The following is a 16,172-nucleotide window of genomic DNA, read 5'->3' as shown; positions in this document are numbered from 1 at the left end:
CATCAAGTACTTATAACAAAGATCCATCTCTTTCTCCTTAAATGACCTATTAGTTTGGCTCTGAAACAAAGTAATTGGCATTCTCATAAAATAGACAGAACATGGGAAGGGCCAAGAACTGCTATATATACCGTCCAATTTTAAAATTTCTCCATGCACTAAACATTTTGATTAAAAAATTCTAATATTCCACTCTCCTTCTTTTCTCTCTATTTAATTCTTTCTATCAATTACTAAGAAATAGTAACAAAAATGGACTCCAGGGGATGGTAGAGGACAGGAAGGCCTGGAGGAATGTTGTCCATGCAGTCGCGATGGGTCGGACACGACTTCGCGACTATCAGCAAAAAGAAACAAAAATGGTGGACTCCTTTCCAGTCTGAACTGGGATCTCCATGGAACAACCATAGACAAAATACTGTTTGATATTTTTCCTCCCTAATCAACATTTAACATTGGTTGAGGTGGAGAGACATAGGAGAAAGCAAAGGGTAGGTGTAGAAAGGTGAGCCTAAATAGAAAAGGGAAAGAAGATTCCATTTTGCAAGTCTGAATTATTATATCATAGTGGTAGACTATGTTTTATAATTTAAAAGAAAACTATGCTGGGAATGTAATATACTTGCACGTTATCTGCATCTTGTATGATGGACCTCTTGTAATTTACTATCCATATAATTGAAAAGAAATCCTGTGTTCTAGAGATATCCAGGAACCAGATACAGGGATTCTTGCATTACCAATCAAAATATACTCAGAGTTACAGATTTCATCTTTATAACCTTAACAGAGATAGAGCAAGACTGGTGGCCCCCTCCCTTAAAAAGGTTTGCCCAACTAAAAACCCTATTTCAAAACAATCCTGGTGGTGAAGATCAGGTTGAACAGACTATCAAGGACTATCACCCTTATGAATTCAAGCAAAGCTTATTACATGTTTCCATATCATATTTAAATTTCATTACAAAAACTATTTCTAAAACAGTGAAAGTATTGTGTTAGGGCAGGGGTCTTCAAACTTGTCAGCTTTAAGATTTGTGGACTTCAAGTCCCAGAAGTCCCCAGCCAGCTTTGCTGCCTGGGGAATTCTGGGACTTGAAGTCCACAAGTCTTAAAGCTGACAAGTTTGAAGACTCCTGTGCTAGGGGGCTGGAACCCCCAAAACAGCAAGATTCAGAATAAACTTCCTACCTTGTTCACTGCTGTTGTCCCCACTGTGTGATGTGTGGCCCCCACTGGAGGGCCCTGGCGTTCCTCCTGACCGTGTTGATGCTGTGTCATCATGGTCTCTATTCCAAGAAGGCTGCTGGACGGAAATCAAACAAATTATTAAAGAACAAGTGATATCCTCCACAACGGGGGGGGGGGGGGGGGACCCAATATACAACTTATATAAGTTTCTGAAGATGACCAAAATAAAAATTAAAAACATATTAACATATGTTAAAGTACAGTCTAAAAATATCATACTGTACTTTGTACAGTATTGATACAATACTTTGTACATTATTGCCTATTTTAAAGTGAAATTGATTGTTGGGAAAGGAGAAATTAAATAACAGTCTGTATAATGCATTCTCATACAGCAAACAAAAGGAAAATGTAAAAATTATAATTAAGAATCAGGTTTAACATACTTAATATGTCTGCTGCATAGTTATGAGTAATGTGGTCAAGCTTTAGAATAAAAAGTAAATTAGAGCAACAATGCTTTCATATGGAGTGTATATATTCAGCTCTAAATAGAACATTTTTGTAGTATTGAACAGAAAACAGATGTTGGTTCTTATCATTGAGCACATTGAAAATGACATTCAGATAGAAAAAAATTCCCTGAAATAAATTCTTAAGGAAAATAATCAATCCTACCATCTTCCTTTATCTTCAGAATTTATTTTCATTAGCTTTTAGTACTAAGTTGTTAAAATACTAGTGACTCACTGGACATCTACATTTGTAAGTGAGCAATATTGTGATATTGTCCACAGATAAGTAGTGGATGGGGAAAATAAAGAAACAAGTCAACCACTATATTTCTATCACAACGAGAACTATTTTAATGACATTAATTATGTTAAAATAATTGTAACATAAACTTTAGACCATTAAGTCAAATAGAATTTAAATGGTAGAACCACATGTGACAAGGCAGTTCCCTTTTCTGATTTCCATGCACCAAATCAATAATAAAAATCTGCTTTTGTAAAATGGAAGAACTCAGATAAGGGTGAAACCACCATCTTGCATTCTTTGCTATTTGAGGTTTGTCAATGACTAGTCTGATAGTGAATGTAGATTAACAAAGAGGAAAAGTGTTTGGAGGGAAGGGTAATGAAGAAATTGAATAGAGCTCCATCTAAATTCCCTTACGTATCTTATTAACATAAACATAACATCTATGCATATATGTATGTATGTATTTATGTATGTATGTATGTATGTATGTGAATGAATGCAAAGCCAAAAGTGAATGCCTCCCATCATGTCTAATTTGTCCCCAAAGCAAGCATCTTTAAGAAAAATGTTCACAAACTTGTAATTCAGTTAATAAAGTACAGGTTTATATGTCAAAGGCACTATAAAATGTCTTTCTAACAAATTAAAATACCCTTTTCCATTTTTAAAAAACTTGGTACATAGACAGAGAGAGAGAGAGAGAGAGAGGGAGGGAGGGAGGGAGGGAGGGAGGGACGGACAGACAGACAGACAGACAGACAGACAGACATACGTTATAGATAAATTGCATCCTCACAAAACCCCACATTGTATTTTAATTCTTCTGTCACCCAAACTGTGAAAGCCAAATTTGTTCATTGATCTGGTAACTGAAACTCTGATGTGCAAATTCTGAAAAAGAAATCCCCCCTCTGACAAACAAAATTGTTTGCAGCACACAGCAGCATAAGAATGCTGTGAGAGGAAATCTGGGACACATGCTCAGAATGCAAACAGTTAATGCATAAATTTCCAGTTTGTACAACTGCAGCTTTAAAAAGGGGACTTGTTTATTCAGAGCTCTGCAGAAAGAATGGTACAGCACCCAGGGGACAGACAATGCCAGGCACAAAGCCCTGGTGCCTCAACATGTAAAAGGAGGATGTTTTTCTATGTGCTACAAATCCCACTTGAAAATATAATTAGAAAGAGAAAATGGCAAACTATTGCATTAACTGTAATTGAAGAAAAGGCTAGCAAAGCATGTGGGAGGTTGCAAGAACCCATGGGAGCTCCAGGATGCATCAGATCCTCAGAGTTACATCTCCAGGGTGCACTCATGCTGTTTATGTTGCTCCTGACTACTATTGTTGACTAGTGATCTGACTTGTAATTAATAGAAAAGCCACAGATAACAAGGTAAAATATTGAACCACCACCATAACCTCAGCAGAAGTGTTCATTAATATGATTAGAAGTACGAGCCTACCGCTATTCAAGGGAAAAGGATGGCTCAGAAATAAAAGAATGATGTGCCAATGCTATCTCTATGCTGTGGGTAGCCTGTCCTCCCTTATGTGACAACAGACCTGAAATATTCACTATCTTTTAATGAGCTCCACTGATTTATTCAGCGCCATTTGGTTTACTCCCCCACTTCTCTACTGTGCCGGATGTAGATTAATTCAATGCTTAATTGTTTAGTAAATTCAATTTTTCTCATTCTATTCTGCACAGCTTTAGCTGAAGTTCTTAAATCTTCAGCGGTGAGCCCTGGGCCCTGTGTTTCTGATCTGTGCCTACCTTTTTTTTCAATCACCATTTTTCTTCCTCCGCCACTTAATTCACCATGAAAAGATTTTCCTTGCTGGAAATTCTGATTCTGCTATGATCTGTGAGGCATTCCGACTCATTGCATTTCTATTGTGTTAGGTCTGAGAGGCTGGGCTCTTGTTTTCTCACAGCCATGGCCACATTATACAGCCACTCATGCAAGAAATGTTGGATTCCACCTCCGTTTATCAAAATTTTGTGCATCCCTTGTGTTTACATTTCTGTATTCAGAGGCATCGCTTAATATTTATGCCTATTTGCACTCTGACTGAGTTGTTCTTTCCTCTTTTTCAGACCTGTTGAAAACGAAGATGCTTCTAAAAGCAATGTTGAAATTGGTGTTGTTTTCAAAAGAATTCTTTTTTAAAAAAACCAGGGCTTTTCTACTGATCACTAACCTAAAACTAGAAATTATTTCTGAGTCTTATTAAACAGAGGATAGTTGGAACTCTTAAAAGTTAAGAAAGATGAATCTGTTGGGTGAAAGTGATCTGCCCATAAAGAATGCATCCAAAGTAACATAGCTCAGAAGTATCCATTTTGGGGGCTCTGCAACAGCAGTAAAATATTAGAAATCACTGCATTATTTGCAATATTATTGCAAATATATGTCTTTTGAATAAAGATCATATTATAAGATTCCCTTCTTGGTCGTTAACCTACATTAGCATATCTTTGGAAAGGAAAATAAGCAAGAAATGCCTTCACATAGGTTGTATTCTACCAGCCTATGGGAAACTATATAGTCTGTGTTTACTATATTCTACCTTTGTGCAGAATGGAAGAACCAGGTTTTATTTATATTACATTTGAAAATAAATACTGGAAGTTTCAGTTTAATAGCTTGTGGTTTGTGGAAATATATTATTTATTTTGAAAAAGCACATATGTTTCATAAATCACTCCAACAAAACTACCCCCCTCCCAATAAGTCAAAACACAGACATTTAGCTATTTATGGTTGATATTCTATATTCAGCATAATGTTGAGAATATATTTTCATAGGATCCATCCGCGTTTCTAATACACCAACTTCCAAATGAAAACAAAGAATGAACAAAGATTGCTATCTCATCAGTCTGATTAACACTGATTAACCTAAAGAATCCCTGAGATCAGTTCTCCAATTTGTACAATATTTGCCCATATTTCTTCCTAGACATAAATACCACATCCTTGTGCTAAGATAGATACAGACATGCCTTGTATTTATTTTAAACAGCTCGGGAGAGGGGTGGAGTTAGGGAAATAATACAACTTACTTTGCTATAATTCCATTAGGAAAGGTTAGTATCACCATACACCAGTCATATAGAGCAGCACTGTGACAGGTAGCCTCAAGCCCATAAGGACTTTTGAAAGAACACATTCCAGTCCCAGATCCCACAATACCCCATCACTATTTTTGTTTATCATGGCTTGATATGTTCTCATACTGCACATCTGACTATTAGGATGGTTCCCAATACAATATCATCAATATACCCTACTGCTTACAACTCTGTCGTAAAATAATTTCACCTATCAGTCTCCAGTGGCTTTGAACATTTTAAAAACTTCTTAATCTGCAAAACAACTAACAGATTGTCCTAAACTGTTGGTACCTCACTATCTTGTCTTTTTTTATTTTGAGTATTAGAAATGAGAGTAGCAAATCTTAAAACCACTTATTATATCAAAAGTAGTACAGGTGAAACTCTGTATAGACAGATGATGTACTTAAGTTGTACAGAACTTCATCACAGATATTCAATGTAATACACACTGCGTATAATCTTAGGTTCCATTCACAGAATACTTGATTGATTTGTCTTAATTGATTTAATTCCCTCAACCAAATTATTAGTTCTTAAATTAAGCAATGAACTATGAGTTCAGTTGCAACAATGGACTGAGGTCTATGCAGAAGATATCCAGGCAGCTATCTAAGCTGTAACATGCAACCATGTCAGGCACAGCAACAAATCTTGATTCTCCAGGCCTATATTAAGGAAGTAACTTACAGCAGACACTCACAGATATGACATTGCTAGCTAGGCTCCTTTTTTGCAAACAAGATAGAATTCATAAGTATAGGGAAGAGCTTCTTACTGCAAAACACAGAAACAGAGCCGTACATAAGGTTTAAATTCTAGGCTTTTCCCCAAGCTTGAGATTGGAAGTCACTTGGTCAATGTTTATATAACTGTTCTACTTAGATGTAACCCTAACTGCTGCTTCCTGCCATTTCAACTTCAGCCCCTTAAATGTCAACTCTATTTTGCTGCTGTTTGGTCAATATTTAAACTTTGTATTGAAACAGCTTTTTCTTTATTTTTATTGTTGGCTTAAAAACTGATGATCATGATGTTGATGATGAGCTCTGATGGAGCCTTCTAGCATTAAAAGTGCTTATACTTATTAACATGTGCAAATAGGACAGGTTATCTCAATATTCAAGGAGGAGATAGTGTAGAAGTTTAAAAATTGGCTTGATTAGATTATCTATACAACTTATTGGCAGTCAAGATTCCAATTAGAGAATTCCTAAGTGGGATATGAGATCCTCAGCTATAGTTCTACCTTCATAGTGATAAGATAATTCTTTGAACTCACAACATCCATGGTTTCAAAGCCAAAACAACTATTCTACACTGTCACATGTAAAACACTGTAAATGTTTTAGATTGGTATATTTATACAGGTTAACATTTTTTCTCTTTTTACAATAGGCCGTAAGGGTATTTTAAAAAGTATTACTTTAAGAATTGAATATGATGTATTATAGATAAGAATAAGGTACTGTACTATTTATTAAAATTTGGATATCCTACAAGTTATACAATATACAACTTGTACAAAAGGAGGAGCAAACTCTAACATTACTGAGAATCCAGTTCTTGAATCAGATTTATCAAAATTTAAGGATAGACTCAATTTCTTGACAAATAGAGGAAAATTAGACACAGCTAACTCATATTATAGATTAATACCAGTAACACAAATCTTCTCAACTTTAATTCTGGCACTTAAGCAGTAAGAGTAGCAGAAGTTACCAATATGCTTCCTAAGTTAGCAGGAATCATGGTTGCCATTCATGCAGTAGACACAAAAATTACAGTCATTCAAAGAGCACCTATGTAGAAAAATTGTCATGAATTTTTCTTGTGAAGAATTCTACATAAAACAAACCATTGTATTTTCAGCAATACCAAAACACTTGACAAACCAGAATGGAATACAAATAACAAACTAAACTGAATGATAGCTCTCAAAATGGCATCCACCTCAAAAGCATATCTGCCAACAAGCAGTAGACTGTTGCCCCCTCCACACAGATTTATACACTCATTGCATATCAGTTCAACAGGTAAAGTTATTTTTAATGACAAACTTTGAGTGGCAACTTCTTGCTAACTTGTATTTGGACTCTCAGCTTACAGTCAAAAGAGCTATGTAAGAGGGGTTTTTCCCCCTTCCCTTCCCTGGTTCTTCTAAAGTACTTCAGTAAATTATTGAAGGAACAAAATTCTCAGTCTTTTTAAAAGATGTATATGGACTTGGTTGTTGACTAACAATTCCACACAAAGAAGCTCCAGTGTTTATCACTACCAGTCTTCAAAGATATCACAGCATGATACATTCTTATATTTAAGATTATAAATTCTATTTTGTAAATTACTCAAGGGGTTTGGCTACTGCACAGTACATCAATGAAATAAATAAATTGACAGTAATGCAGTAATTCTACATAATTACCACAAGTAGATCCAATATTTCTTATTCAGACAGAACAGTCACTGTGTACCAGCCTTTAGCTGGACATCTAGTTTTCAACGATTCTTCAAATACAATACGAGAGAGAAAGTTCAGTTACAAAATTGTGACAATCAGAATGTTTTCTGAAAAGAGAATGTGTAAACTGACTGGATGAAAATATTTTACAGAAACTAAAAGAAAGAATATTTGAGAAAAAGTATAGATGCTGAGAAGTAAACGGGTGTTATAAAAAATGAGTGGATCTTGGTCCCAAGGAAGATAGTGAAAAGTAGTTCAGATGTCTGGACATTGTGGAAAGAGGAACCAATGAAAGATAGCAGCAAATATCTGGAAAATGAGAATAAAGGAAGGAAATAGAGTAGCTGGGTGGAGTTCAGAGATCATATAGTAAATGAGGACTGAATTTACTCAATTAAATTCAAATAATGCAGACTTTGGTTATCTAATAATTTATGGTTATCATTTCCCCATATGCATCTGTTACAAAGAAACTGTTATTAACCTCACTGAGTCTATGTAAAGTAATATTTGCCTCTCGTGACCACTAATTTGCCATCGTTCCATAACACTTAATCCACCAACAATTTAATAGGACAACATTTAGACAGCTTGTTTGGACAGCATGGATTAGTCACGTGGCAAGATTCATATACCACTCATCAGTAAAAATTGGGGAAAAATTACAATGAAATGACCATGGTGATGTTTACCATAGTTGCAATTTCTCTAATTTCCATTTTAGATATCCCATGGGAATCCCTCACTCATCATTCATCAGTTTCTGCTCTTTGGCAGGTACAGGTAGTCCTCAATTTATGACCACAAGTGAACCCAAAATCTCTGTTTCTAAGCGAAGGCATTTGTTATGAGTTTTGCCCCATTTTTTTACCTTTCTTGCCACAGTTGTTAAGTGAATCACTGCAGTTTTAAGTTAGTAACTTCTGACTATGCTTGTCAGAAAGTCGCAAAAGTTGATAACATGACCCTGGGACACTGCAACCATCATAAGTATGAACCAATTGCCAAGCATCCAAATTTTGATCATGTGACTATGGGGATGCTGCAACAATTGTGTGAAAAACAGTCATAAGTCACTGATTTCTGTGCCACTGTAACTTCAAACGGTTACTAAATGAATGATTGTAAGTTGAGGACTACCTGTATACCTTCTCAGAATCATCTGCCCACATGTAGAGTGGAGTGATAGCTATCTCTGGACCATCTCTTTGCCCTTTCTTTTCTGAACCAGTTGAGTCATTAAGATCTGTAGAAAAGGGTGTACTTTAGGAACTGAAAAGTCCTGATGAAAAACTATTGGAAATTAGACTCATATTTTGAGAAAATGAATGGAAAGTAAATACAAGGAAAGCAAATATGGAATCTGTTTGAAACAGAAAGCAAAAAAATGCATGGTGCAAGTGTTTGTGTGTGCCTAAATTGATGGGAGTTATATAAAAAGTAGAATAATTAAGTGAAAAATACATGAGAAAAATGACTATACAAGAATAACTGCAGCAAAGATGAGGATGAAATATTTTATACAATTTGTATATAAAGAAAAAGGTAGTTACCAAAATGTAATCAAAGACAGCAAAGAAAGGTAGAGAGAGGTAAAGTAAACATGGGGTAATTTTAACGGATTTTTTTTTTTAAATGGAAGTGGCTGAAGATGGCGAAACAAGGAGCTGCCAACAGAAGAATGCAAGTAAATCACACAGTTGTTAAGTTTCCCCAATTGTTGGGAAGGTGGCAAATTGTGATCACATGGCTGCAAGATGCTGCAACTGTTGTAAACCAAAGCCAATTGTCAAGTGCTTGAATTGCAATCACATGACCACAGGGATGGTGCAATGATTGTAATTTTGAGGACAGCTTATAGCAGTGATGGCAAACCTTTTTTTGCTCCCGTGCCATAAGTGGGGGGAGCGCAGGGGGGTCGAGTGCGGGCGTGCCACACCCATAATGCAACTCGTGACCCCCCCCAGTGCGCATGCGCGCACAATGCGCGACCCCCCCATTTTTACATGGTTTTTTTGCCCTTCCCAGGCTCCAGGGGCTTTATAGGAGCCTGGGGAGGGCGAAAAGAGCCTCCCCGACCCCCCCGAAGGCCCTCCGGAGGCTGACAAGCTAGGACACAAATACACACAGGCACGAAGTCTATAATATGCATAATTCAGAATCCCCGGACGTTTACATTTCCACGACAGTAGTTCTTGAACCACCCAGCTGAGCAGACACGCATACATAAAACGAGCGTGAAAGTCGCTGGGCAAAACCTGGTGAGATTCTCTCAGTTTGGGATCTCCGCTCTCATCTCTTTCCCCTCCCCACGCCGCTCTGTCGTCTGCGTTTCCCTCTCGTTTTACATCCCTTCCCAACGCCACTCGCGTTTCAACGCGCGCCCCAATTCCACGTGCGGGCGCGAATGTGAACCAGCGCACACGCACACACCAAGTCAGACACAGGCTGAGCGGGCAAGCCTGCGGCCGCCAGCCAGGCTGTCGGTCCCTTTAAGAGTGGTGCCTCTGACATCACGGCCAGCTGCAGTGAGCCGGGCTGGGTGCTGCTAAATTGGGGATGATTGTGAATTCTCCTCGCGCCCCTCATCAGTTCCCAGCCAAGCGGATCCCGTGATCCAGCGGGATCCGGTAGAGGGGGCGCCGTGTGCTTTCCATCCTGGGTGTGTGGGTCTCTGTGTGTGTATGTATGTAGGTCCATGAGCAGGCGCGCGCGCGTGTGTGTGTGTGTGCCTACGTGTGCGCGAAAAAGCGGGGGAACCGAGTCACAGACAACCCAGCTGCCTCTCGGCAGCCGACTGCACCACCAGGGTCCGATCGAAGCCCCCAGGACAAGTTCGGTAGCGGTGGCAGCTGCCATCCTGTCCCTCCCCATTGCGGCTCAGCTTCATCTCTCACCGCCACAGCAACTGGCTGAGCCGAGCCGAGCCTCCTCCTTGCCCCCTCCGCCAGTGGGATCCTTTGAAGAAACAGGGCGCTCTGGGATTCGTAGCGGCCTGGGCATTTCCACCCCTCGTCTTTTTGTCTTTCTTTGCGGCACTTTTTCTTTCTTGTTTTCTTCTCTCTCTCTCTCTCTCCCTCTGAGCGCTTAAAACCATGCTCCGAGCAAATGGGAAGTGACTTCCGGGTTGCTCGGAGCATGGTTTTAAGCGCTCCGAAGGCGTCAGGGAAGCCTTGGACACTCCCTGAAGCCTTTGGAACGCTTAAAACGACCCGCCGAGCAACCCGGAAGTGACTTCCGGGTTGCTCGGAGCGTGGTTTTAAGCGCTCCGAAGGCGTCAGGGAAGCCTCGGACACTCCCTGAAGCCTTTGGAACGCTTAAAACGACCCGCCGAGCAACCCGGAAGTGACTTCCGGGTTGCTCGGAGCGTGGTTTTAAGCGTTCCGAAGGCATCAGGGACGGTCCCTGAAGCCTCTGGGGGGGGCGGGGGAGGCTCTTTTCGCCCTCCCCAGGCTCCTATAAAGCCTCTGGAGCCTGGGGAAGGCGAAAAATAGCTTTTAAAAATGGTGAACTCAGCTGTCCAGCGCGCGCATGCGCGCTGGCCAGCTGACAGGGCAGCGCCTCGCGTGCCCTGACAAATGGCTCCGCGTGCCACTTGTGGCACGCGTGCCATAGGTTCGCCATCACGGGCTTATAGGATACTTTTTTGAAACTGTTGAAAATTGGAACCATCATTAAATAAATAGTCATAAGTCAAACGTTATGTTTAACTTACAAAAATTAGAACAGTGCAGGCAGTAGTATCTTGATGCATTATGGAAGCAAACATTGGACTTTGAGTAAGTAGAATAGGAAAAGTATCTGAACTCTGATGTTGGAGAAAACTCCCGAGAATATCATGGACAGTAAAAAAAAAAATCAAATAAAGGAATCACTGAATAAATCACCTCAGATATCTCAATGTACAAACAATAAGGTTCAAATGATCATATTTCAGACACATTATGCCAGGAGTGTCCAAACTTGGGAACTTTAAGACTTGTGGACTTCAACTCCCAGAATTCTGGGAGTTGAAGTCCACAACTCTTAAAGTTCCCAAGTTTGGACACCCCTGCATTATGCAAAGACCTAGCTTTCTGGAGAAGATTCTAATGCTGGGAAAGTTGAAAGAGAAGAGGACAACCAGCAAGAAGGAAGATGGACTAAGTTACAGTGACAATGAGTGCACCATTGAAAGCCTTGAAAGACCAGGTGAGGGACCAATCATTATGGCGAAAAATTATCTATGTGTCAACACTGCATTGAAGGCATATAATCAATCAATAGGAATGATAATGCCAGAGAGGAACTGAAATGAAAGCTATCAATTTAGTGCAAGCAAAAAGCTTACGAAAAGGGAGTTATAAATTGTAATGGTATATGGGAATGACCTTGGGAGAAAGAACGAAGAGCCTCAGACTGGATAACCAGTGTGTAAAAGGTACCTCAGTCTATAGGAGAGGGGAAACCATCTAGGAAGCATTTCAGAAGGAACCTTCCCTAGAGTTCCACAGAATAAAAGGGAAGAAGGGAAGAAATTATTTCAGTCTTGCAAGATTCTGTTAATGTAATCTTACAATAGAGTTAGTACTCATGTTTGTGGCTTCTTGTCAGGACTACATTAAAGAGCTAACATAAAGGCTTTGAGAATGATTAATCATGACTGCTGGTATAGATCGAATAATTGGGAAAAAAAGTTAAACTATGGACATGGCTTGCTGCTAGAATAGCCGTGTAACGTGTGAGGTCTACACTGGTGCCTGGCAGTTCAAATAATGGTATTTTCCATTAATATAAACCAGTGATGGTGAACCTTTTTTGTAAACGCATGCCAAAATTGTGTGCATGCCGACACCCACAATGCAATGCATCCCGTCCACCTGGGCATGCTCATGTGATCTCTCATGCATGCACGCATGACCATCACCACCCCCGTGCACGGAGGGGGGGAGTTTTTGCCCTCCCCAGGCTCTGGAGGCTTTCCTGAAGCCTGGGTAGGGCGAAAAATGGGTCCAATGGGCCAACTGCAAGTTTGGAAACAAACTTCTGGTTGGCCCATTGGGGTCGTTTTTCACCCTCCCCAGGCTCAGGAGGCTTTCATGAAGCCTGGGGAGAGTGGAAGTGGCCTCCCACAGCCCTCTGGAAGGCTAAAAATCAGCTGGCTGCACTGCAACTGATGGTTCGCGTACCGGCAGATATGACTCTGCATGCCACCTGTGCCACACGTGCCATAGGTTCGCCATCATGGATATAAACAGTAAGACTGAATACAAAAGGATCAGGAATTAGTTTAAATATACCTCAGAAGGTGCTTTGCAGAATTCTAATTGTATGTTATGAGAGGTGACAATAACCAGAATTTATGGTTAGCAATACAGTGTTATCCTAGGGAAAAAGTATGGAGACTAGACATTGTTCTCCGTTCAGCAAGTCACTGAGAAATGTTTGAATATGATAAAATAATTTTATTAGTCATCTTCTGATTTAGAAAATATGTATGATAATAACGAATTATGTGATATTTTGCATAAATATGTAGTTGAGGGTTAATTGCTGAATGCACTAAGATTAGTATACGATGGAAATAAAAATACATGAGAATTATTTGCAGCAAATATCATTAGATTTTATAATTAGTATGGTCTGTGAATTAATGAATGAAAGATCTAAGTAGCTGTGTTTGACAGAGAAAATGGAATGAACGATTGCAAGATATAGCAGAGCAAGTTATTTAGATAGAATGATAACTAAAGATGGGGAAATGTATGGAGAAATTTAAATAGATAAGAGCTGTAGTGAATGCAGTATTGCAGGCTAATTCTGCCGACTGTCAGCAGTTTGAGTCTCACCGGCTCAAATTTGACCTAGCCTTCCCTCCTTCCGAAGTCAGTAAAATGAGGACCCAGATTGTTGGGAGCAATAGGCTGACTCTGTAAACCACTCAGAGAGGACTATAAAGCCCTCTAAAGTAGAGTAGATTTGTGGTTGACTGAAGCCGATGAGTTGCACAAGAAAACAGAAGTGAAGAGTTTGAAGAATTAAAAGCCAAGGTATGGCTGCAATAGAAGTGAGGATAGCAAGGATAGCAAGATATGGAAATGTGTAATCAATGGTACTAGCATAAGCTGAGCTTACAAACATATGAGCCATGGAACATCAAGCATTCTTGAACGTATTTTTTAAAAGTCAATAAATTTGTTGCCATTACTCTGAAAGACATGCTGGTGAGCATCTGTAACACTTCCAGACTTTACCACCATCCTGGCTTCATCACTGCCACTGCTCAACTAGCTACCTAAAAGCTTATCAGCTCCCAGGTAGGTATTTTTTTGTATCCATCATTGTTTCTAATTATAAAAGTGGTTCTTTTTTTCTTTAGAATTTGTGAAGGCCAGATCTAAGCTAATTTAGATGTGTTTCCTTTTTCTTTTAATTTCCTGCCATTTACTTATTTGGCTTAGACACCACCCAACTGCAATGAGTAGCTCACAGCCTAAAAACAAGACCGCAAACATGCAACCCAAAATAGAACATATAACAGTAAATAAGTTGACAAATCTGGTCAGCAACCACAAACAAATAATACCGCTATATCCAGCAAAGGGCTCCAACCACGCTAGCCCAAAGCAATCAAGGTGGAAGACATCCTGATTTCAGTAGGAACCATATTCCAGAAGGCAGGTGCTGCAACAAAGAAGTTCCCAAATTCTCATAGAGGGCACAAGTTAATCAAAGCAACCCAGAATGTACTAACCCGATTACACTGACATGGCTTGTCCAACATCACAGAAGATAAGTGGTATCTCAAGAAACCAGGACCTATGCCACGTAAGATTTTATAGGTCATAATTGGTACGTTGAATCACACCCAAAAGCAAACTGGCAATCAGTCCAGCTTGCAAAGCGGGGCCTCTAAAGGCATACTGGAGAACGCCCATCACTGCCCATGCTGTTGCCTTCTGAATTAGCTGAAACTTCCATAAGGTCTTTAAGGACAGCCCCACGTAAAGCATGAATCATAAACATGAGTCACAGTCTGAAGGATCAGAAGGCACTGGTAAAAGTTGTGTAAAGGTCTTTTGGCTCACAGATGAAATCTGCTCATTGCGAGGAGCTGTAAATCTAGGACAAATCCCAAATTATCTTGAATAAGGAAGTGTTTTTTCATCCAAGGTTAAAAATGGAAAATCTAGGTGGCCTGAATTTCCATGGCCAAGGGATCTTGGTAGGATTGAAGTGAAAATTGCAGTATTCAGGAGCAGCCAGAAGCCTTGGGTTGAAATATATAAGTGAGTATCATCAACATGGTGATAGGTAAAGGTAAAGGTTCCCCCGCACATATGTGCTAGTCGTTTCTAGCTCTACGGGCGGTGCTCATTCCGTTTCTAAGCCGAGGAGTCGGCGCTCTCCAAAGATGACTCCGTGGTCATGTGGCCAGCATGGCTAAACATCGAAGGTGCACGGAACGCTGTTACCTTCCCACCAACTGTGGTCCCTACTTTTCTACTTGCATTTTTTACATGCTTTCAAAATGCTAGGTTGGCAAAAACTGGGACAAGTAACAGGAGCTCACTGCGTTATGTGGTGCTAGGAATTCGAACCGCTGAACTGTCAACCTTCTGATCGACAAGCTCAGCATCTTAGCCAATGAGCCACCGCATCCCAATAATGATGAACTCCAAATCAGGAAATTACCTCAAGCAATGATTTATGTGAATAAGAGAGGAGAGAAGCTCTGAGGCACTCAACAAAGAAATGTTTATAAATGAATGTGTCTCTCTGTGTGTAGTTCATATCAAGCTGTCTTGTTCCATCTGTTGTTAGTATTAAACATCTGCAGTGTGATCAAAATAGCATTTGTTTTAAATATATATATTTCTTTCAAAAGTGAATCTATTCCTCTTAAAATATGCAGTTTGTCTAGAAAAGATGCTACTCCAACATAAGAACAGGATTACACATTTATTCAGATTTAGAAATGTCCTCTAAATATTATATTACAATTTTGGCTTTCATTGGAGGCTGGGACATTCCAATGGGTTACAACTTGAGTAATTCACCAAACAGTGCTATTACTATGTAAAAATGTAAGACTGTAAAAAATAAACTCTCATCGAATGCATGAATGGGTAAAGGGCAAAAGGTGACTATATCAGTTAGTCATTACATATAATTTTTTTACCTCGGGGTCATACCTATACTGTGATCAACCAAAATGTCATTAAAACTATGCAAATTCATAAATTCTCCAAAATTCTAAATCAAACTACATGTTCTGCTTAACTTTTCCATCACTTTTGTAGCACACTATTGGTTTTAATAAAAACCTTGTGCATTTTTTTCTTTATGGACTAGTATTCTCTTTATTCTTGGAAAAGGCCATTTTCAGCTGTTCAAGGACGAGATATTCCCTTGAAAAGTAGTTCCATCTCCTGCATCTACTTGGTTTCAAATTACTTTCCCCCCAATTTCACCCTCTAAAAATAATCTCCTTGCCATGATACAAACCAATGCATTTTCCTTTGTTTCTGTTGTCTGTTAGGCCAAATCCATGTGTATGTTATCCAAGTCAAGCTTTGAAATGTACAGTAGCAAATTGTAGTTTCAGAACTGACATTGCAAAGCATTGTTCACTGCTTTGTGATCA

General features: G+C 39.3%; 1 protein-coding gene across 4 annotated transcripts in view; it reads right to left on the bottom strand.

Annotated features, from left to right (window-relative positions):
- Nucleotides 1–16,172, bottom strand: part of MEIS1 (Meis homeobox 1) — a 184,568-nt gene that overhangs the window by 139,885 nt on the left and 28,511 nt on the right. For 2 of the 4 annotated variants that reach the window (XM_081943584.1, XM_081943582.1), the window contains exon 7: nt 1,192–1,306. In XM_081943584.1, the coding sequence (XP_081799710.1) occupies nt 1,192–1,306 (115 nt within the window). The remainder of the gene's footprint in view (nt 1–1,191; nt 1,307–16,172) is intronic. The other 2 variants (XM_081943585.1, XM_081943583.1) reach the window with 1 other exon arrangement.

Source organism: Natrix helvetica (genome assembly GCF_964273705.1).
Source record: "Natrix helvetica genome assembly, chromosome: 2".
Taxonomy (NCBI): Eukaryota; Metazoa; Chordata; class Lepidosauria; order Squamata; family Natricidae; genus Natrix; species Natrix helvetica.
The sequence above is the reverse complement of the archived record's forward strand: the minus strand, read 5'-3'. Positions and strand labels throughout refer to the sequence as shown.